Source organism: Parasteatoda tepidariorum, chromosome 3 (genome assembly GCF_043381705.1).
Source record: "Parasteatoda tepidariorum isolate YZ-2023 chromosome 3, CAS_Ptep_4.0, whole genome shotgun sequence".
NCBI classification, from domain to species: domain Eukaryota; kingdom Metazoa; phylum Arthropoda; class Arachnida; order Araneae; family Theridiidae; genus Parasteatoda; species Parasteatoda tepidariorum.
The window spans coordinates 27,146,593-27,172,522 of NC_092206.1; the positions used below are offsets into that span (position 1 = coordinate 27,146,593).

The following is a 25,930-nucleotide window of genomic DNA, read 5'->3' on the forward strand; positions in this document are numbered from 1 at the left end:
TAGTAGTCGTAAACCCAAAATTGGGTCGGCTGTTCAACGACGGATATATATATATATATATATACATATATATATATATACAGAGAGAGAGGTCCAATTAGAGATGTTTGGACATTATTATAAACCCTTAAAGCAATAAGATTTAGAGATTTTTATATTTTTCATTGCAATATTCAGATGGAATTCACATTTTTTCGCTGTAAATTTATAACTAAAATTTAAAACTTTTTTTTATGTTTAAAGTGTTTTTTCTTCTAGTTAAACAAAAAAATAATAACTTACATGTATACAGAATTTTCTTTCATTCTATTCAAGAGTTTTTCTTAACTGATTGCCGCAGATGTGACAACGGTGTTCTTTTTTATACATATTTTCCGACCCTCTAATTACAATCAAAAATATATTTGGGAATTTTTCAATTAGATAAAAAAAAAACAGTCTAATAGTTACTGAAAAAAATCTGTCGGATATCAGAATCATATTTGTACTACATTATAAAATCCGAAAAAAAAATAGTTTTTTCGGATTTTATAATGTAGTATAAATATAATTCTGATAATCTGGTGTGATGAATATTTTTTTCGATCATATTGAAAAATGTGTCAAATATATCAAATATTAAAAAGATTTTAATGATAAATAATTGTTTCTCTTAGATCTGAATAACTGCAAATAAGAGAATGAAAATGAAAAAAAATTTTGGAAGTGAACAGGGTTTGAAAAATTTTATCTTTATCTCAGAAAAAGACACCGGTGTTACATGGTATACCATAATGTCATAACCATAATGTATTAAAATGCCAACTATATTATTTTCACTTATTTTGACCATTAAAACAAAATAATGAAAAAGCATGAAAAATATATTTGATAAACATTCTGCTTCAAAGGTTCAAACTTCGTGATTAATTAAAATTGAAAATTTTAAGGTTCTTTAAATGATATTCATTACGTTTTCACACTAAATGCTTCATTTATCACATTGAGCACATATTCGTTTAATAAACAAACTATTATTATTATAAATTAACAAAATGTCGTTATTTATTAAATAAGGAAATATAATAAACAATATAAATATACACAAAAACTCAACAACATAACAAAAGCAAATCTTCTCGAGGAAAACAAATGTCTTGTTTTTTAAATAAATTATGTAGAATGAAGAAATAGCGAACATTTATTTGTTAAAACGAATTTTTGATAAACGAATCTTTGTCATATTTTCTTTTGAATATATTTAAATGGAATTTATTATTATTTTTACAAAACTAAGTCTAATATATTTAATGTCGTGATTGCTTTATTCATCATACTCAAGAAATTCCAGACAAAAATAATATTTTTCTAAGAAACAGAAACCAGACAAATTTCATTAATATGTCTACTACTTATAACTACAAGGAAATTAGTTTTTGGTTGAATAGCAATACTTCAGTCATGTACTTCATAGACTGTTAATTAAAAACCTCTTTTATTTCATACATACTATGCCGAATAATAAATAAATAAAATACGCAAAATTATTTATTATATACCAATTAAAAATACTTAAGTTTTGCTGATTGTAGTGTTTTTAACAAAATTAAAACTCCTGATGATTGCTTTTCAAACATCTTTAAGATATAAAAGAAAGCTAGACATTAAAAATATGGAGGACGACTAATTAGACTCAAGAAGGAACAGGAAGCATATTTGTTACTTTTATTATTTATTATTTGTTAATTATCGACTAATTAGTAACATTTGTAAAATAATATTATTTAGAATAAAATATGTCTATATAATGAAAAAAAATTTTTAACTTGAGATTTTATTAAAAAAGAGCATAATTTTTACAGAAAAAACATATTTAGGGAATTGTTTAGCATATTATATTACACAGCTTTGATTATTATTTGTAAAAGCATTTCGATTAAAACAGTTTTTCCACCGTTTCAATATTTGTAATTAGCGTTATGTGATAAATAGTTTTATTTTTTATCATTCTGATTCAAAATACATTGTTTTTGGTAGTTATACTAATCAATGAATAAACAGTCTTTCAATCACAGCGCGTTTGAGAAGTAAAAGCGGCTGGTGCACAATGATGACCATATTTCTACAATGTCGATCTTAAAATTGTGAAGCCTTAACTAACTTGACCCTCTTAGCCCACAAAAGGTTGAAGCGAGAGTTCTATATTTTCCATGTTTTTTAAATGAAAAATTTCTGAAAAATTGTCTTTATTCTAAATGCAGTTTATATAAAGTTTAAAAGAAAATTTCTTTGAAATTAAACAAATTGAGTCACCCCGTAAAAAGAAACCAAAAGAAACTTAAAAAAATGGGGAAATATATTTTTTAAAAAAATCTTTCAGCTTTATAACAATGTTACATAATCATTAACATATAAAACTTCAATTAAATACTTTTATTTCCGAATCGTGTATAATTAATTTAAAGTGCAATTTTCTCGAAAAATCTTTTTTAATCAATATTTTATTTACTCGAGACTAAATTTGAAAGCAAAAAAAAGGGAAATTTCTCGAAAACCAAACATATTTAGCCTGTCCAGAAAATCAAATTATATCAGGTTTTTCTCTTCACAATTTCTCATGAGATACCACTTCAACCTTCATTGCAACACTAAAAGCTGCGAGAGTCTGTCCAGGTTTATGATTAGCAAATAGACCTTTAATTAAATATTTTTTTATCACAATTATTTCGTAATAATTGAAATTATACTTTTCCAAGAAAAGAATTTTCATTTAATCAAAGTTTTATCTTTACAAACACTTTGAAGTTAAAAAAAAATGTGGAATCGAAACTTCTCGAAAACCAAACAGATTAAATTAGCCCACTCAGAGTCTCAAATTAAATGAGCAACGAAATTTTAATTTTTCTCTTACCAATTTTCTCTAAGATACCATTTTTTTCCCCTTTATAGGAACGCTTAAGAGTCCACTGCGCAAATCGCACCAGATTTATCATTCACAAATAGACCTTCAATGAAATCAGTTTTCGTACAAATTAATTTAATTAATAATTAAAGTTATACTATTCTAAGAAAAATGTTCCCATTTTATCAATCTTTCATTTTCTTTTCGCTACAATTATTTGTATAAAGTAAGAAAGTAAAAAAAAGTGAAAGTGAAACCTCTCAGAAACCAAACAGATTGAATCAGCAAATAGAAAGAACGGAAACACAAATCACGAAAGAATTTTTTTTTCTTAACAATTTTAATTATTTGAGATACCAATTTCCATTATTTGAGATACCAATTTTCATTATTTAAGATACCACTTTCACCTTTAATACTACGCTCAAGTCCATTGCACAAATAGAGCCAAATTTATCATTAACAAATAAACCTTAAATTGAAATTTTTTTTTATCCGAATTATCACATAATTAATTGAAATTATACTTTACTAAGAAAAGTCCTTTTTTCAATCAAATTTTCATTATCTTTATTCTACTATCAACTTGCATGAACATTAAAAATTAAAAAGTAAAATGAAACCTTTTGAAAACCAAACAGATTGAATCAGCCCGCTCTGAGAAATAAACCTCAAATTCAATTATGGACGAAATTTTAATTTTTCTTTTCCCGATTATGCCCCCCCCCCACTTTTAACACTGCACTTGAGTCCATTGTTCAAAAAGAGCCAGATTTATTATTAACAAATAAACCATCAATTAAACATTTTTTATCTGAATCATCGTATAATAATTAAAATTATACTTTACTAAGAAAAGTTTTTTTTTATCAATCTTTATTTTACTATCAATTTGCATGACCATAAAAAAAGGAAGCAAAAAAAAACAAGCAATGAAATTGAAACATCTCTAAGACCAAACAGATTGAATCAGCCAGCTCAGAGAAATAAACCTAAAATTCAATTACGGACAAAATTTTAATTTTTCTTTTCCCGATTATGCCTCCTCCCCCCACTTTTAACACTACGCTTGAGTCCATTGTTCAAAAAGATCCAGATTTATTATTAACAAATAAACCATCAATTGAACATTTTTTATCTAAATCATCGTATAATAATTAAAATTATACTTTACTAAGAAAAGTTGTTGTTTTTTATCAATCTTTATTTTACTATCAATTTGCATGACCATAAAAAAAGGAAGAAGAAAAAAAAAACAATGAAATTGAAACATCTCGAAAACCAAACAGATTGAATCAGTCCACAGAGGAAAGTGAAAGTCAACTAGAAGGATGGACGAATCATTTGAATTTTTCATTTACCTGTCTTTCTGGATGTACCACTTCCACCTCCCTACAACGCCAAAAGTACCATATAACAATACACATATCTGATTAACTTGAAGTCAGCAGATTTATTCTTTAGAATAGGGAATGAAGGGAAGGGGAGGCTTTGCGGTATAGTCTGTAACGAGTTTCTTCCAGAAGAAAAAAAAAAGAACGTAAAAGAAAATGAAGATCTTCCTCATCCGTAGAAAACTCTGTGTGGTTCCAATTGCGAATTTCTTTCTTTTGTTCTTATTCTGAGCCATTCCTCTTTTCGAAGTGAGACGCGGAGAATTCAATTAGAAAGTTAATCTATTCTCCCCAGAACTTCGACGGCAATTCACCCCTTTTGCTTTTGCCTTGTTGTTCTTTTTTCTATTCTTTTTCTAAACCGAAAGTTTGAACCTGGCGGAACACTGCCCCTACCAGTAGGGACTCTTAATCAATGACACTAAGATCTCGGGATAAACTTACCTCAATCCTAAAAGTTAAGACGTCCGTTGAAGATTCGAGAGAATAGAGCCTTTTCTGATTTGGCGTCTTTTCTGATTTGGCGTCGATGAGAATCAAGAGGGCATAAAAGCTCGCGAATGGGGTTTGAAATTAAATTGGCATTCTTGCCTGAGATAAATCTGGAAACAAATTGCGCCTTTTACAGGAAGAAATGAAAAGAGCAGTAAATACTATGCCATCTGCCTGTAGGATTATATTTTAGTTCAGTAAATGCTTGCGGGCTGTTCATAAATGAGATTCAAAATTTTCATTTTTAAGAAAAGGAAAATATTTCCGGAATATTCGAAAAATGTTCAAAAAGAACAAAATGTTCATGAAAGGACAAAATTAATTGAAATTGCGTTTTTGCATATGTACACATTCCTTTAAAGTTAGTGGTCTTCAATCTTTCGCGTCAACAATAATTCAAAAAATCACCATGTACTCCACATTTGCCATGTAACATAATTAAGTTATAGAAATTTATAATTTTATTAATACAAAAAGTTTAGAGTGATTTACTTTTTTACACGATCGTATTTAGATAATATTTAAAATGAAGCAAGAGAAGAATAAATTTATTATATACATATGTGTTGCTCTCTGAAACAGATGAAATATGGTGATACTGAAACACCATAACACATGCCAAAATCACAATAAGAATGTTTGTCATTTTAAACCAAATATGATTTCAACATAATTTTTATTAAACTAAATCAAGAAAATCATCTGCTCTTTCAAAATAGTTATAGTTGTAATTCTCAAAGTACGCTCTAAACGCTGAAAAGTCAAGCGTGTTCTTGCTTTCGATTTCATCAAACTTGACCATATGAGTCAAATGTATGTTTTTCTGTCTCAATAAAACAATATACAGCTTACACTTCGTCAATCTTATATAGAGCAACAGCTAATAATTATGCACTGATGCTGATCATATTTTTATCAAACATTTATTATAAATGAAATGAGATGATTCAGCGAGCCACTAAAATACCAGTATAATATCACTGTTGGCACGAGAACTATTAGTCGTGGTCCACGCGCAGAAGACCCCTATATTAAGAATTTTTAAGAAAATCTAATTTTCTCTGAATGGAATATGCAGAGAGTCAAAAAAGGTATGAAAATGATAAATTTTTTTGAGAAATGCTCATCGAATCACGAATTTAAGAGTACACGAATGAAATACCGAACCTGCCCCCGGGGTCAGAGACACTATATTTTTTACTGCAGCTTTGGATTTTGCTGAAAATGTATTCTGATTTGACTTGCTAGTTGATAAAGTAATTGGGTTAACAATGGAGTTATAATCAAAAAAACAGCATTACGATACAAGTTATTTAAAATTATTACGATGCAAGTTATTTTAACATATCTCGAGATGTGCATGTCAGATCGAAAATATAAAATTAGCTGAGTTTGATGTTTTAAAAAACTCGATCCCCAATTAGATACCCCGCCACGCCACCTGAGGTCTGAATGGCACTGCGAAGGGGGAGGAGTTTCGTAAAATTGAATGTATCTTTAAAAAAGGTTTTCCTCGTCTGTATTGAGATCTATTTATCGATTCCAATTTATCTACGTATTTGAACATTTCCATAATTTTTTGGACACTTTGTTTAATCAATAAATAACGGGTTGTTTGGAAGAAATTGCATCATGAAAGTATGATTATTTTTTCACATAGTCTGCTTGTTATTCTATAAAGTAATAATTATTTTACAGCAGATTATCGCAAGTTTTACAAGCGCATGTCAATGCATGAATTTGTTTTTAAAACGCTAAATAATTTCCTTAATGCAGTTTTAATAAATAAATTAACTTATTCTCCATTGAAATTCAACGATAATTCATCGCATAGTTTTTTTTATATATATTATTATGCCCCAAACCAAAAGCTATAATTAGAAAGACATACTCTGCCTGGGAACTATTTTAAATCAAGGATGCCAAGATCTCGGAATTAGCTCATTTCATTTCTAAGGTTAAAATGACAATGATGATTCAAAAACCTAACCATCAAGGATAAATTTACCTGATTTACCATTGATGAGGTTAAAGAGTTTATAAAAGCTCACTGACAGGAGTTGAAATTGAATTTTTTAATTTTGAAGTAGATGTACAGCTCCAAGAATGTATTAAACTGTGTTTCGGTTCCGAGAGCGTTAGCGTGCTGCTCGTGAAACAAAATTTCATAACTCACGCTTGTAGAGTGAACAACTTGGAAAATATTTCTGGATCAATATTCTGAAAGCATTTAATTTAGCCAATATTCTGAAAACATTTGAAGTATTCTAAAAGAAAATATCTTTTTGGAAGAAATAAGCAACGAATGCTCACAAACATTTCTTAGAAATAACGAATTTAAACTGTTTTATAATTACGAAATATTAATATACACTGAAACCTTACTGGTTTCTATGTCATGTATTGCAAGCTGATTTAAACAAAGATTAAGTATTTCTCTACACCATATCATTGTTTCATTAAGTAAAAAGTTTTTTTTTTTTAATTCTTCTGTTTTTTTTACCACACCGTAAATCCTGAATATAGGAGAACGGCACTAGTCAATGGAACAAACTGTTTGAATGCGTAGTTTAGCAATCCAAGAATCGTAATGATTTTAAAATTTAAAATGTTCAATCATCACATATTTCAAGCAATGAAATTTCATAAGTTATAAACTAAAAACGAAAAAAATGAACCAAAAAGTTCGTTGGAGCTCCTTGAAATTAAGAGACCTTATTTGAAAAAAGCAATCCATCTGAGGTGGAACCAAGATTTAAGAATAAATTTAGCTCAATCCACATTTACGCAGATTGATAATACGATGCATACCAAGGGTCGAAAATTTTATTATCCGGGTCATGTAAAAATTCCGACAGGGTATGCTACTATTTAATCTTAATACTCATATGAGAGAAGATTCCATTCAAATAAAAATTTCATCGTAATGCAGTTTGCCGATCGAGACAAGCAATAATCGAGTAAGCATTGATGGAGTAGGAACATTCAAGCCTTATCTTTAAACTAAAAATTAAATTTAAATTTCTATTATTAATACATAAAATTTAGAGAGTCAAAAATTAGTTTTTGTAGAATATCATCTATAATCACCCATTTAGAAAGTCAAAAAAAATTGCCTTTCAAACTTATCTGTCTATCAGCTTCCTGCTTTTAGGAAGGAATATATACATATCCACTTTTAAAACGATTAAAAAACAAAAACATTTTTTTTACAAGTCATGATTGTTAGACTTTTCATTAAAAGATACTTATCTCGAAATCTAGCAAGGTAACAGGATGAGAAATACGTCTTCCATCTTATAGGAACAATTAACGTTTAAAGCGTATCAAGTATTTCCTACATTTCGAAATATAGGAAGTTGACAAATTTTGACTTTTATTTACACATCTTACAAACCCAAAATTCAAGACAATTCTTTTAAAGATAATCAGTTTAAAACCTAATAAGAACACCTTGATTAATACGGCTTCCTTCTCCTAGCAGCACTTAACGATCAAACTATATTATCCTGTATTTGACAGGCTTTAAATCTATGCAAATTTGACAAATTTTGATTTCTTTTTATTAAACTAAAAATAAAACTTTAATATATTATCCTTACTAGCTTATAATTAAATGTAATAAAAGCCAAAATAATAATTTTCTATCTATTTATTTCTTTTATAATCAGCCATTTATTATGTAAAACAGTATGTTTCATTAACTCCTTTATCAGCTCATTACTCAATTTTCCTTTTTTAACTCATATATCATCGTTATTACTCATTATTTTATATAGCTAAAAAGAAAATTACTTCTTATAAGATTAACAAACAAAAATCACTTTTTACAAGCCAAGAACTGAAGACGATTCTTTTAAAGATAATTATCTTAAAATCTAATAAGAACACCTTGATAAATACGGCCTCCATCCCCTAGCAGCAGTTAACGACCAAATTGTACCACCAAACCTCACCAACTAGAGAAGCGAAAAAAAAATCACCAACTAAAATTACCAAGACCGTGAACTCTTTCAGCGCAGTTTCCAGTGAAGGAAATAAATCAGGATTACGTGGGGCGGTGCCGGATACCTGGAAGCAGGAACGATCCACCCTCACCCTCGTACCCGGGTAATCTTCCAATGCAGCAGGAGTCTCTCATTTGATCAGAAGTGTGATTTCTTTTTCCAGACGACGAGAATACGCTCCCTGCCCGCTTTGTTGCTCACCCTGCCACCAAGGGCCAAATTCAATCTACTGCATTAACGGGAAGGTGACGCCAACGGAAGAACTGGGGTTTTCATGCTACTCTCCTTTGTCTTTAGCAATCAAGTTGTCCTACCCCACGTCCCAATCACCCCTGAAGGTATTTCGGGCGATTTTGTTTTTATTGCCGACGTAGTCCCGTTTTATGGCCCGCTACCCGCTGGGTCTGTGATGTCTTATTGAATAGTGTAATGGCGATAGTCCGATAAATCATACAGCGATAACATTGTAATGGTATGGGGGCATGCCGTTTTTTCATTAAGGTGGATAAAGCAGTATTGAAGGAGTAAAACTTAGTTAAATCAATTTACGCTCCGACGAAACTGCTTTATAAAGTTTATATTCGTTTTATATCCTGAACAATTAGGTATAATGAAGATATCTTAGATATTACATCAAGATAAATCAATATTTTTTCTTCTTCGTGTTCAGTGTGCATTGTTTATATATGAGCTACGTAGTTTCAGTTTTGAAATACTATAATTAATTAACTATGCAACAATGGTAGCCCGATAAATCATACAAATATAACAGTGTTATGGAATGGACATAGGTTGTTTTTCATTAAAGTTTACAAAGCAGAATTGTAGGAGCAAAACTTAGCTTAATGAACTGTATTTTCGGCTTAATTATGCGGAACTTTTATAACTATGTGTCATAAGTAAATAACAATGCAACAAAGGTAGTCCAATAAGCTACGCATTGATAACATTGTGATAGCATGGATTTATGCCCGTCGTTAAGGAAGATAAAAAAGTATTGTAGGAGCAAAACTTGGTTAAATGGATTTATGCCCAGATGAAGTGTATAAAAATTTTATAACTATGCTTTCTAGACATAGATTCGAAATGCTATAACAACACAACAAAGTTAGTCTGATAAGTTACCCAGTGATAATATTGTAATGGCGTGGAATCACTCCGTTTTCTGTTGAGCTGGGTTGGATAGTGTATAAGAAAAGATTAGTAAAATAAATTTATGCTCGGCTGAAATGTGAGCTGAGTTATCTAGTTCTCACTTTGAAATAATGTTACTGAAAAACTATGCAACAATGACTGTCCGCTAATTCACACAGCGGAAATATTATATGGAGTCGTGCCTTTTTTTATTAGAGGGAATAAAGTAATATTTAAGGAGTAACACGAAGTTAAAATAATTTACGTTCGTCTGAAATTTGTTTGTAATGTCTATAATCATTATGCATTCCAAACTTTTATGGTATACTGAATGTATCGAAGATATCTAAAAAAAAATTAACTTAATATATTTTGATATTAAGTTATTTGCGCATTTTTTTTATAATTATATTATCTAATTATATATTTCAAATTATATAATAAAGGACTATGCAACAAACCATATGTGCCACCTAGCGGAAAGTGCCAGAACTAGACAACTCTTAAAACAATACTGCACATTAATTGAAAACATTAATTTTAATCATTTAAAATATTAATTTAAATTATCAAATTTTTATTACTAGTTGTTTGGATTCATCTTGTTTTACTGCAATTTTCATGAATTGTGAATTTAAAACCAATAGTAATATTGATTTAGATTAAATTTTTTTTAGTATGTATCTATCACCTTTCAAAAAATAAATTTTTACGGCCGTTATCTAGCAAACTACACTGTAAGTGAAAGTAATAAAATAACCATGTTCTAAAGGAGTTTATGACATTTTTTGTTACAATTAAATATTTCAATGAATTCATTTTAAATATTTCCAGAAAAATGAATTAAACCTTAAAATTACTTGATAATTGTCTCATCTTAATATTATCAAAGTTAAACTTTCTAAAAAAGTAATTAAAACAATAAAATTGAATATAAAGATAATTTCTTTAAGTTTCTTTTGTAATTTTCCCTATACATTTTTTCTTTAACATATAAATATAATCTCTAGCAGATTTTAGAGAATCATCCAAAACTGATTCTTGGTTGCGATAAATTCATATAATGTTACAAATTCACCAAATGGAATTTCAAACCGCATTTTTAATTTTAACGCTCAGGAATTTTGATATCTTCAACTGAAACTTTCACTAATTTCTGTAATTCCTAGCTAACTCACACGTCGTGGGAGAGAAACTAGTTTCTAAATTAATTTTATTTTCTTGCATTAACTCATTACGTCACGTTCATTCAAAATTTGATTTCGAGACTTTCTCCTTGTTTTGAATTGGAAAATCGTCTTGGGTATCTTTTTGTGTGTGGAATGATTATTTTAGTTAGGTAAATCATGATTAAAATTCTCAGCATTGTCAAAACTTACATTTCTCCAATTTCCTTTTGATCCAAGGGAATGCTTTCGCATGACAATTTTACTTAAGAAAAGGGGATGTTCTAATTTAATGACAAAGGCAAATGAAAGATTCTCCAAACATGTCATGGAATGGTTATTTTTCTAATAGGACACGTTGTTTATTCATTCATCGCATCTCAAAATTAAGCTTAAAATGCGACTAGTTTTGTGTAGCAAACTTATGTCAAGCAATGTGTAGCAAACTTATGTGTAGCAAAATTATGTAGCAAACTTCAATTCGCCAACTATGCCCGCCATATGAAGCCCTTTTGTTCCGTGCAACTGTATGCATTCCGTGCATGCTGTAGCTGAGAGGACTACTCGGACAATCTCTTGACCGGCTAAACAGGGTTTGAATCCCAGAGTTGAAACCACACTATTTCGTCGAATTTTTCAAAAGTTTATAGTGTCCAGCCCACTTCAATCGGGGACCCTAGACTGTTAGAATAGGAAACTATCATTCACGCATAAATGGCCACAGAGCTAAAAATGTACGTTTAAAGTTTTATTTTATGGTTTATGAACTAGGCTTGTCCTAAATAGCTACAAAAACAGTACATTTTTGTGTTTTGTACACAGATTTTTAACAGTACCTGTTGTAACTGGTTTTAAACCGTAAAGGTAAAGAAATGTGCCAAACCATAAACTTCATAGCTATTTGGATGGACAAACTGCTGCGGGTCATTTTACCATAATTTCAGAATGAAAATTCCAGCAGTGCACTTCGAAACTTGACGTACGGCAGCAAAACTGCAAAATCTCTCTAATATGACTACTTTCTCTAATTATGGACGTTCCCGTTACGGAAAGGATCTAGCATTCTCATAAATATTTAGTAAATAAATTTCAGAAAAAATCAAAAATCAAAATTTTATTTGCAAATTTTTTTTTTTAAAATAATATTTCTACCAAGCGTAAATAAAATACTGAAAAGACTTTTTGCTCAATATATTCCTACTGAAATGTTTCTAAAGTAAGTATTTTCTGCACAAAATGCAATTGTATTTTACGAAGTACTAATAATAATATTAATTATTTGTGATTGTGTGTTAATATTAGTTATGGTGTGATCATGGCTATAATTTGCATGCTTTTGCGTGTATGTACTTTCGTAATAATTGTGATTGCATTATAAGGCATCCGGAAAAGCCAAATTTGGATGATAATGGTGTACAAATGCTATTAGCTTGTTGAAAAAGTTTGAATTCGTACCACCATTTTTTAGAATCAAGTTTTATTTTGCATCATGTTAATAATAAGAAATTTTAAAAGCAAAAAAAGTTCCTTACCAATAGGCAAATACAAGATGTAATATGAAAGTATGGGCCACATATAAGAGGGTTGATCTTTAGTTTTACCTAGAAAAGAAATGAATAATGATATACATGTTTTTTTAAGCACAGAAAATAATTATTTTGTTAAAAACATAAAAATTCTAGCTACTTTATTCTCTTTTTAGCTCCATTGAACTAACGTTATTATGTACCTGGTTTAAAATACGCTTTTAAAAAATTCTTGAAAAGTACATAGTTAAAGATACATTAGATTCTAAACAAAAAGAGAAAGCTCATTTGTTATTACGAAACGTAGTTTTGATTCAAATTTTTGATCAAAGTAACATTTATCGTTAAAATTAAAAATTCAATGTCAATAGAGCAGACTATGAATGGATAAATAAATTAAGTAGAGTTGAATATAAAGTTAATATAGGATAAAGTTAGTATAAAGTTAATATAGTATGAAGCTATTATTAGAGTTCAATATAAAGTATAAAGTTATACAGAAAAATAGGTTGGAGCTGGTTAAACTACAAAAAAAGAAAAGCAAATTCCGTAATCTTAGTAGCATGATCAAATAGTGCTATAAACTAAGCTCTGACGCAAGAAACAGATAAAAAAAACTTATGGTTCGTGTTAGCTGTATTCAAGTGAAAGGGAAAAACCCTTTCTTAAGGGACGTCAAACTGTTCTTTATGCAAATATGGCATATTAATAATTAAACTAAATAAGCTTGTTAAACTTAACTGGATTGTTTTATTCAAAAAGAAAGAAAACTATCTCATAAGCTTTCACACGGACCTAAAAGAAACTGTCTTTTTGACATTGAGACTAACTAACAAAAATATAACTTAAAACATGCTGCCAAACAAAATACTTTTTTTTAATATAGATTTTGAGAAGATAAATCATAATATTTTGTTTGTTTTGAAACATCTTAAGAATTTATTTATATTAAAAAAAACATGTATATTAAGTGAATATAAAAAGCCTATAGATTCCATTCTATAGTGGGGTACTTTGTGAGGTATTCTATGACCCCACAAAATATGTACTTCTTCTCACCACAAGAGAACAGCTCAAAAACTTAAGTATATAAAATCGTTCATGTTTGTGAAAAGAGAAATTCTGGAGAGTAACTAATTTGGAAATCTATTTCTAAATAACATTCTTAAAACCCATCTACTGGGAAAGTAAATGAAAAACTTCAAGAATGCATTGAAAAACATCTAGATAATGAATTGTCGAAGAAAGTATAACAATGAATTAAAAAGCATTTTTGTTATACGCGGTTGTTGAACTTGAAACCCTGAAGACAGAAAGTAAAAACATGTGTTGTGAATTTAAACTCATGCTAGTTAAAATTCTTTTAGTGCTGGCTCAATATAAAAGACGTATCTCAATGCAGCTGGTTGAAATATATTTTAAATTTTTATTAGGTATCCAAATATTTCTCTAACCCAAATTGAAGAATTTTCCATTAATGCTGAATTCTAAATACCTTTATTTATAATGGAGTCTCAAACACTAGGCAGTATCTTCATAAAATGCATATTCATAATCTAAGCGTATTTGCGTTGTAACTTCTAAGTTGACATCACGCAGAACGCATTTTTTTGATTAGTAAATCTAACGTTTTTTGTGTGCTTTTCTTGTAAATATCTCTTTAAATCTTTAATAGGATTCAATGTAAAATGCATATTTAAATTCAGCTGCAAATTTGAATAGAGCTGCAAATTTGATCAGCTGCAAATTTGATTCTATAGCACATTTTGATTTGATATACATTATTTAATATTTTATTTTGATATTTCTCTAACAGAGATTGAAGAATTTTAATTGCTTCTAAACTAAAAATACTCAAATTTATGAATGAGTCGAACACATTAAGCATTATGCTCGTAGAATGCATATTCATCTAACTGAGCATATTTGCTTTGGAACTTCCAATTTGACTTTTCACGTCAGCTGCATTTTTTTAGTGCAACTTAGACGTTATTTGTTGTTGTTTTTGAAATATCTTATAAATTATTTAATATGACTCACTATAAAAGATATATTTGAATTCAGCTCCTAATATCAATATTAAATGTTTATTTGATATCGAAATATTTCTTTAACACAGCTTAAAGAATTTTTCACTGATTTTAAATTCAAAACACTATTATTTATGTATGAGTCTCAATTACTTAGCAGTATGTTCATGAAATGCATATTTATAAACTAAGCGTATATTTGCTTTGGAACTCCTAAAATATGTACATAGGCATAGAGAAAAATACAAATATAATATCCACAATAAATTGTGAAAGTAATGTTGATCCCCCAGAAGCAACGGCTGTACTAATCAGAGTTAATGTTCCGAAGGGGCATTAAAACTCCCTTTGCAAATGCCTGCGATCTTTTTGAAAATAGAGTTTCAATTTGTCTCGCTTAATGAACTGAAAGTCGAATCAACCGTTGCCACCTTCACCTTCAGAATAGTTCATGTCTAGGGAAAAATATTGTTCTGGTTATGAAATGCGAGGTGGCTTCAAGTAATCCGCAAAAGTTACTGCGGATTAATCCAGTTTGAGTATAAAGACAAAAACACGAGTTATGACAGGGCGTTCATAATCTTTGGATTTGGGAACATAGAAAAGAGCCCGGAACATGGCACTGAGTCATTAGTATGGTGGAACTAAGCCTCTTGGAACTGTTAGCTATTCCTCTAATGGAATGACTCTATAGGAAGAGGTTATGAGGATGATTAAAAATAAAATTACTCCTATTTGTCGCCAGATATCGATTATTGGCGTAATTAAACAAAGAAAGCAGGAATTTCCTCTCGCTTTTGGCAGTTAATATCCATTTCATTTTCTTAAGATTACTAATGGCAGTAAAACTGAGTATTACTTTCTCGTAAGATAAGAAATTTTGAATAGTGATTCAGGAAGAAAATATTTACCATGAAGGTTGTTTATTAGTCAAGTAGATGTTTGTGCAATACTTTTTCCATACTATTATAATTTAGGAAAATTGAGATTTATCGTTTTTCTTTGGTATTCGCATATGCATTAAATTGGATTGAATATCATTAATCAGCATTCCAATATAAAGACGTAGGGAGTGAAAAGTACTAATCCACATCTAATATTTTTTTTTTATCGTTCGTAAATAAATGTGTCCAACAAGAGACTGAACTCCGTTCAAGTAATGAAATCTTTGAAACACAATCCTGGTTCATTTTTATTAGAAGTCCCACATTTCTGCAAAATCTGTTGCAGGAAAATGTGTTTATCTCTTACAAAGTAGGAAATCATCTTAAAACCAGGTTATCACTTTATCAAAGTAGGTTATCACTTTATTATTTATTACCAAGGGTTTGCCAATCCCATCGTCAAATAGATATCAACTCCAACAACAAATTTTTTAAATGGTTTGTCATGATAGCTACTTACATAAACGACTATTGCATCCAAAGTGTAATTTACGACACTAAATTTTGCAGCAAAAAAATAGAGAAGCATATATTATTGCAGATCTATTTTCCTCATTGGAAGTGGAGAACTTAGATTTTGAAAATATAACTTCTACAGACTCATTCAAGAAAAGAAAAGTTCGCAAAATATGAAATAATTCTAAAGACATTAATTTAACACAAATTCGCTATATAAATTTTTCAGAAAGCTAATTTGTGTCAATCTTCCGAACCTTTTTCCTTGATTACGCTTTTTGTTTTACATTAACGAAGTATTACTACTAATATCCATTGTTGTTTGTTGTACAAAAGCAAAAGAAAAGTTTTCAATACATAACAAATCAAGAAATGCAAAATAAAACAAGATAAAGAAATTATATTGCTTCTTGTTTTATTTTGTATTGTTTTGATTTGTATCATATTGAATTAATAAATGCCTTTTCTTGAAAAAAATTCCGTACCGATGCTGTTCAATTTTCAGAAGCATGCTAAGTTCCAAAGTGCATTGATAAATAATGTATTTTTCATATTCAAGTTTTGTGAATTTTTTTATAATTATTTAAAGTTAGTAATTGCAAAAAGCATTAATAAATAAATAAATTTTCATATTATTGAAATTAATAACTTATAAGAGACAAAATTGTATTTTCTGAGGTTATAGTAATTTAAAAGTGTATTTTTAATGAATCACTACTTTTAATACCCCAGTACATTGCAGTTGTACTAAATTAAGTTGCATAAACACTGTATTAACTTAATTAGTAGAAAAAACATCAACTACCTCTAATTGTACTAATGGATTACAGTTTAAATTCCATCTTTGAAATTTTAATTTTATTTCTAGCCTGTCCTAAATTTATGTTCTTTTTAAATTCAACATTTACTCTGTTGATATCGGTTTTAAAGAACTTGAGAACGCTACATGACGCTTATTGGTTAATAAAATAAACACTTGACGTTAATTGACCAGATGTAACACAAAATACTGTGATATCAAACATTGCATTGATGTAAGATAAGCGGTATTACAAAACAATAATAAATATTCATCCTCAGAATTAAAAAAAAAATGCTTTAAGAAATAATTATAAAACTTTACTTTCTCATTCAAGTACTTCTGAATACCCATTTAAATTCCGCCTGTGTTAAAAAAAATGTAATTTTGTTATTGCGACGCTCTTGTATTTCTGTTCTTTATGAATGTAGTAGACACTTTAGAATATCTTTAGAAGGGAAAATTTAATTAAAAGAATCGGAACGTAATTGTGTTAAGCCTAACTGAAACACTACTTTCTCGCTTTTAGCAAGCTTTTACCGACATTTTTTCTTGTTTTCTTATCATTTAGCGGGTAATGTGTTCGAAAACTAAAAATTCTTTCGTAATGTGTTTAGTGAACATTCCTAACGAAGTAAGTAAGCCAGCTTTCGAGTGAATTAAAAATTCTTCTCCAAACGAATTTCCTTGGAATGAGCACGTAAATAAGCCATTTTGGAACAATTTTTTTCCCCATTTCTACCTTCCCGAATCTCCCACTACGCATCAGTGTCATTTTAACTTTTAATTCCTTCTGGTGGCAACGAGTTTTGATGATTTTTTTATATAAATTTTTAATGGTTTTTCTAAACAGAAAAATTCGAAGAGGTGACTTCTAGGTTAAGGTATCGATTTCTGTTCCATTTTCTTGTTTTAATGGGAAAAAGAATGAAACAGAATTTTTAGAACAAAAAAAAAGTTGGAGAATCAATTTAAAATTGAAGAATAATCCGATAAATCCGAATAAGATTGGAGAAGAGGAACAATTTTACTTTCTACCTTAAACTCTTTCCGATTTCTCTTTGATAAGAAAAGAAAAGAAATTAAAATATATTCTTTCTTTAAGACGTCGATTCACATCTAATTTCTTTTTTTAAGACTCTGCATAAGAAATTTATAGCTTCTTAAAAAGTCATTTAGATTTTTCCTTTCAGATATCTTAAATAACTGATATTTTTTAAAACTAAATTAACTGCATTAGTTAACTATAATTTTTTTTTCATTCACTTAAATATGAGTTTTTTATACGTCTAAATGCAGCCATTACAGATCTAATCTTTTTATTTACAAGGATATTCTCTTTTTGGTGGAGAATATTCACTGTTTTAAAAATTCCATACGTTGCAGGAGTGTTAGCAATTAACTTTAGAAAATGTATTAATGTTAATAATTGAATTGACATTTAAAATACTATACAGCCGAAATAACATTGATGCATTTATATTAGAGAATAGTTCGATGTCACTTTTGAACAACCAAACCTAAAATTAAGAATAAATTTACTCTGTCTAGGATTACTTAAATTATATGTCATTCACTGAGTCAATGATTATTTAAATTTAAACATAATTCAGAATACTATAATTCTAAAATTTGCAAATAAATTGCAAGTAAAAAAAATTCTAGGTCATTTTTAGAAAAACAAAATCTGAAATCCAGAAAAGCTTTACCGAACATGAAATTATTAAATACATATAGTATTTGCTTATATAGTATGCTTGAGTCAAAATTTGCAATATATTATTAAAGAAAAGAGAGTTCTCCTTGAGAGAACCCAAATTCAAAATTATTTTATTACGTCGAAAAGTATTTAACACATATGACATTAACGAACTAGCATTTAGAATACTATAATAACATATTTACAATAGATTGCACATTTCTTGCTCATTATTGCGCATAATATGCTGCGCTATATTTCTTGCTATTATTGCGCATAATGTATTGCACTCTATTTCTTTCTCATTATTGCCCATACTATATTTCTCAGATAACGGAAAAATACCTTCAAATCGGTATATGGACCATCATACTCAAATCTTTGTCCAATTATTAGCTCAAATGTGTATTTGTTAGAAATGGATGCACTAAGCACAAAGAGGTGTCTATACTGTTAGAAATACTGGAGTATGCTTAAACATAGTACTGTTCAAATTTGCAGCAAATTTATTAAGGAGCTAGTCTGAACCATATTTTCGCATTTCTGAAACCTAATTATACGATTCTCTAAATGAACTTGACCTGACACACGTTTCAATTTAACACTTTTTTAAGGAAGTAACAAATGTGTATCTTATTATGGTTCAATGTATCGATATTATGGCTTAAAATTTAATCGATTCCTGAGGAAGATGCATCATAATCAGTAATAAGTTTATGATGCTTCTTCCTCTGATGCATCTTCCTCTGATGCTGTAATAAGAAATCAAACATTAAGTAAAGAAGATGCGTCATAAGGTCTGTTTTATGTATAATAATACTGGTAGTCTAATTGTTAACTTGCAAACTAATTTACAAAAAAAAACTATTTACGCTATAAGAAAGAACATAGTGAAACTTTAAAGTGCTAAAATTAAAGCTATTATAGTTTAAAATTCATTCATAAATTAGCAGAGTTAATAGGAAAAGAAATATCTAATTTAGATTTTCGTAAATTCGTTGTTCAATTTATAAAAGTTATAAAATTTTTTACTAGATTATCTTTCGAAATTACTCAATTTAGTCGAACTTAATTTAAATTCGATTTTTTAATCATTTATTTGACATTAAATACCTGAAAAAGAACTGTAAGGAACTACTAAAATTCAAGAATGTCTAATTACACGACAAAATTCAAGCATTAAAATTATTAGTATTGTAATTATAACATTAAAATTCAAACATTAACTATATTCAAGCATTAAAATTATAGTTATAGTTTAAAATTAACACACAAAGAAGAAAATTAATAAAAATCTGCTAATAAAAAATGAAATACCTTATTTGGATTTTCGTAAATTCGTTGTTCAATTTAATAACAGTAATAATATTTTTACGAAGTTGTATTTTATTACTCAATTTTGTCAAACTTAATTTAAATTCAAGATAAGGTTTTTAATCATTTATTTGAGAATAGTTATCTAAGAAAAAGAGAGTTTCTAAAAAAAGAACATTAAGAGACTACTAAAATTCAAGAATGTCTTTTTGAATAGCACATTTTGAAAATTCTCTAATAGGAAGAAATGAACTTTTATTTAATGGCTAGCAATCAATGTAGTCTTTATTAAGTAATTTCAAGAATGAAAGTTCTAATTTAAATTCAACATCATCGAACATTTTACTCCATTATAAAGGAAAATTAGCCTCTCACCACTAAATTACGTTCGTAAATCTAGTCCATTCTTGGAGAACTTTTTCTCTTATCTCCAAATCGTTAATCTAAGTAGCAGTCAGACCTGTATTCATTCGTGAATATTTAAAAAAAAAAAAAAAAAAAAAGAATTGCAGAAGCAAAATTACCCGTAAACAAAACGGCAAGAAAGCGCACTCTTAAATAATATACCATATGAATCTAGATGGCTTTTTCTGAAGCAACAGCGAATTGTTATTAGCTTTAAAACTGAAGCAATCTTTCGAGAGTATTTTTTGTCGTTTCGTAACTACCAAACGATTTTTTCTTTATTTTCAAAAAATATCAGTTACAATTCAAAAAATCTGTGAGCTCTATCACCCTACTCATCTGCTTTTGTTTCTTCTTTTAGAAGCAGTAGTAAAAGATCAAAATGGAGTTAAAAAAGAAGAAGAAAAAAAAAAGAAAAGACGAGTTAAATGTTCTCTATTGACTGAAACTAGAAGTCTTCTTCAAAATTGGTGCGTTCGATTATTGTTGGGAAGTCACTTTCTTATTTATCGTTTTCTGCTCGATGAGATTTGTGCGGTCGATTGAAAATCTAAAGGCTGCCATTGAAAAAGATTTTAGTGGTCATTTCGATCGTTTAAAAGAACATTTTAGCGATTTATTTTCTAAAAGGGCGTCATTCTATCTGTTCTAAGTAAAAGAATAAATGGCACTTCTCTTAAGCCCTCACAAATGGTATTTTCCAATAATTAAACACAAGTTTATATATTTTGTTGAACATAATTCTTTTTATATATTTTTTAAAGGAACAAGATCGTTTAATTCTATTATGTAAGTATTTTCTGAAAAGACTTTTGGTTGCAAAGATATCATTTAATGGTTTTTTCATTGTGTTTTATAAAAAAAAAACTGGTGTTTACATTTATAAAAAATTATTATGTTATATCTTTGAGCAAATGTTGCATTTATTTTACAAATATTATATTGAGTAAAAATAATTTCCGGATTTTCCTACAGCTTAATATCGGGATTTATAGAATTTTCGAAGTTAAACACATCACAATCTTCAATTTAAATTTATTTAAAACTTTTATCTTTAAGAAAAAATTATTTTAAAATAAATTAATGCAAAAGATTTTTCTTGAAAAAATTTTTTTAAAATGTTTTTCGATTAGAAAAAAAACTTTTTTTCGATTTATACCAATTTTATATACCATTCTTTAAAATCAATACATTTGTTTTTACATTATATATTAAATTGTATAATTTATTTGTTCATAGAAGAAGCAATTACTGTTTTTTTTTCCGAAAGAAAACCTTATAAGCTAAGATACGTATTACTAAAGCTATAAGGCTTCTATCAACTCTGAAAAAAAGACAACTAATCATGTTTTATTCCATATTTCTTTCAGACAGCGGTCAGTGTGCGGCGTGACCTCTTTGGCCAGCCTACGAAATAACCGAGGTAGTACGGTATTGGTCATCGTTAAACTGTTCTACCGTAAAGAGCTAGATTTCATGCGCAGGCCTCGGACTACTAAAGAGAGGAAGCCATCCCTTCTGCAGAGGATCAAAATTGCGATGGCATTTCTTCAGCTGATCTTTACCGGATATTTCCCAGACGATCTCCAAGAGCACATCGTGCAGCTTGAGTGTGACGTAAATAAAGTACTTCTACCTAGTACCATATTATTTCAATTTCAATGGAATTGAAGTAGGCTTAGCACATGCACAAAAGGACTTCGGTTAGAAAAATGTACATTACGCTTGTTTTTGTGCTATGGCTTCTGACACAATAAAGTTAAGATCTGTCCTAAATGGTTATCAAACATGTTTCTGCAGTAAAATTACACAATCCTTAAAATTTAAATCACAAACTATGATAATAATTCAACTTAATCTGGGTTATTCAAAAGTCAAAACGTATTTAAAATCCACAAGAAATTATAATACCTCATTATCAAATAAATTAAAAAAAATCGACTGAATTATTTTGCAAGTACTAATTATTTCAGAAAAAGCACTAAACTGCAATCATTTTGAAGAACTATTTTGAAGAAAATAAAACTGAACTACTACAAAGCTTGTTCCGCAAAATGTTAGTAAAAATGCAATATTGACTAGGTAATACAACTTTCTAAAAAATAGCATTTTATTACATTTAATGACATTGCTGTAAACGGCAAAGCCTTGCAGTCGAAATAAAATAAATAAAACTAAACTGCTAACACTGTTTAAATCCTAACTTTTTAATCATAACTACAGGAATAAAATCCTTTCGTTGTAAAGTGCAATTTTAAGGCTTATCTAGTTTATAATCTCATAAAAGCAACGATACTTTCGAATTTATGACAAAAGCAAAGGAAAAAATACGTATAAAAGTTATCTAATATGGTATGAAGTTTCCGGAAGCTAATGTCGTAATTCTAAAATATCGTTAAAATGTAGCTTTAGCTAGATATAGTACCATTAAAAAACGCCATATTTCTTAACGGATCATTAGCATTCCTAAAACAAGTATAGAAGTATAATTACCTCAAAGAAATTCGAAAATGACAAGTCAAAAGAATAACTTTTCGCAATACACAAATGTTTCTATGTAAACTGCTCATATGTCATAACGATATCTCTATTAAGACTAGAGAGAAAAAAAAATAGTTTGCCAGAATAAAAATGGCGAAATTAGTTCCGCATTTTCTATGGAACATTTATAAATTCACTGTTTTGTTTATATTTTACAGGCATTAAATGCGACTACAAGATATTGATCTTTGTAGACCTTTTCTGTAATGACTTTATAGCTGTCGCGTGTCCAAATAAAAGAATAAAAACTACCAAAACGAATGCAATTTTAAATATACATTTTATATTTTGTTCTTTATTCACATATGTTTAGTTACTCTAAAGATCCGAAGTACAATAGTGTCTTTACGCCCATCAAGTACAAGTTTGCAGCAAACATTTATAAACAATAGAAGTTTCCTTTTTTTTATCGTGCGAGCACGAATAGTTTCGTGCTGAGCAAAAAGGCAAGTATGCGTGAACAATCGTCACAGAAATGTTTTTATACATAGATTTTTTTTTCACTATGGTGGAGATTTCTAATAGGTAACCGATCCCTTTGTCGCCACAAATATAGTGAGCTTTCACATTTTTACTCAAATCACATCATACTTAAGTTTTAGTGTAACTGCGCATGCTCATGAACTAATTTATTGCTTTTTAGACGTTTAAGAGAGCATATTTCATAGCCAGTTGCGCAAGCGCATTTACCAGAGAACTTACAAATAGGAGCGTATGGGATACCTAAAACTGAAAAATGTTCTGTAAACTATAGTTTCTTATAAATAATATCAATTGCCTCAGTTACAACAGTTGATGTTGGATTGTATGAATAGTTTAAAGGATCCAATGAAGAGGGCAAAAAATATTCTTTATTTTTTATACAATAAAATTATTTTATTCAAGTTTAAAACATATAAATCTTTTTAGAACAATTTCTATATATATAAAAGCGAAAGTCTGTATAGATGTACAATGATGTACATAATGCACAGTGATCTACGACCTGAATAACTTTTGATCTAATGATTGAGTCTTCACGCTCTAGGAGTCAATCTTAATGGTTTGGGGGGGTTGACCTCAAATATCCTGGATAATAAGAGCAAATGATATTTTAAGTTACGAAATAAGGCACAAAAACGTACTTCTATGAATAAACACACCTTTTTTGACGGATTCGAATTTCTAAAGTGTAGATGGTAGCCACAATCTGGGAAATAGAGTCATTTTAGTATGATCAGGAGAGCGGTCCGAAGTGTAGAACTCTTAATGTTAATTATACTTTTTGCGTTTTTCAAATATCTCGAGAACTTTTTAAGCGAATTGAAAAATTTTTGCACATAAATATAAAATTTATTTATCCAAAGATAACCCCATGCCAAAAATAACTTTTAAGAAATATACCATTTCTTTGTTATTTTGTTTAATACTTTTCGAGGCAATTTTGAATTCTACGCTACACAGTTTTTTTACATTATTTCAAGAAATATAATTTTACATGGCAAAGTATAAAACTTGAGAGAAATCCGTCAAATAGTTTCTGAGAGATCGGGTTTCTCAAAGGTCGTACTTTAAAAATTCGTCGATTCCTCAGGAATTGTATTTAAGTTCACCCCTGATAATATTTTTGAAAATTATTTTTGATAATTATAAAAGATAATTATTTCTGATATCTTTTTTAAATACATATTTTAAATTCTCTTGCTTCATATTGCTACGTTTTAAATGAAAATGCTATAAAGCGTATTCAATTAACTTATCTAATAAAACTTAAAAGCAATGCAACTTTTTAATGGCGCATCAACAACAGTTAGATGCATTAAACGTAGATAAATTATATGTTTATGTAGATAGCATTAAAGTCAAGTTCTTATATCATGCGTATAAATATTAAGAAAAGGAAAAAATTAACTCCAAAAAATATTTCGTCTGAGCTTAAAAAAGCTATTCGAAACTGATTAGCTATTTAAAGTCCATTTTAGTCGTCAATCACATCGTGTCATATGAATGTAAAGACTGATTTTTTTAACATACATACTTATTTATTTGGTTATGCTGTCATTTAGTTCATGAACCATTATTTTCATTAAGTTAAATTATTTTTTTAATATTTTTACAATATTTAACATAAGTAAAGCAATTTTTAATTTATAATATTATTTTTTCTAATATTGTATAGTAATAATTTGTTTTAAATTGTAATACTCACTGTTTTAGATATGTGCGTTCCTTTAACTTGAAGATAGTTATAACATGAATAAGCTGTTCTCAATAATTTCAATTAATTATGAAATAAGTTCTCAATTAATTATGAAATAAGTTGTTCTCAAACAAAGAACTTCAATCGATCAATGAATAAGCAATTTTGTAAAGAAATGTGCAAAATTTTAACGCTATTGGTGCATTATTCCTTAAGAAATTGCTTTCAAAAATAGAGTTTCGAGGTAAATCTATTGTTCTATTTTTGCTCCCAGCCAATCGAAAATGAAATAGAACTTCTAAAAAGATTCTAGATTTTCCTCTGGAATTTTACTTCGCTCAACTTTGGGAAAATATTCTTGGCATTTTTTTTATCAGACACAAAAAAAAAAAATGATTTTTGGAATATTCAAAACACGTTCAATGGAACAAAAGCCGGCATGAATTGTACAGAGTTAGAAAAAATCCTGGAAAATTACCCCGGGGTAAAAGAGCCTGTATTTACCCTGCAAATGTAAATGCGGGTCCCACAACTAAGGGATTAAAGCAAATATGGCGATAAAGTTTTTGTGCTTCCATAAAAAAAATATAGAATTTCATAACATATTTACATTTTTCATTTTATGAATTGTATATTTACATTGTGAGAAATGATGGAGTATAGTTATCACTATTTTTGGCGTTGAGGTAAACAAAATACATTTTTAAGTACAAAACTGTAGTTACTGTGCAAAATAATGTATAAAATCGACAAAATAACAGTTGTTTGAAAGATTTAATGTGCATATATTACTATAAATATGCTTGTTTTATGAACAAATTGTTTTTGCAATGAAACGATTCTAATGCGCTTAAAAATATCAGTTATCGTTAAAAACAAACAAAAATGAATAATTAAAACTATAACAGGAAAATAAAAATCGTAACTACATGCACTCTAAAATTTAGTTTTCCTCAACACCAA

The 25,930-nt window shown here is 28.7% G+C and overlaps 1 protein-coding gene across 1 annotated transcript in view; it reads right to left on the bottom strand.

Moving 5' to 3' along the window:
* Nucleotides 1-25,930, bottom strand: part of LOC107443874 (uncharacterized) — a gene marked incomplete in the record, with an annotated part of 330,433 nt that overhangs the window by 220,744 nt on the left and 83,759 nt on the right. Inside the window, 1 exon segment of the mRNA XM_071178419.1 lies at nucleotides 12,607-12,675. Coding sequence (XP_071034520.1) covers nucleotides 12,607-12,649 — 43 coding nt within the window.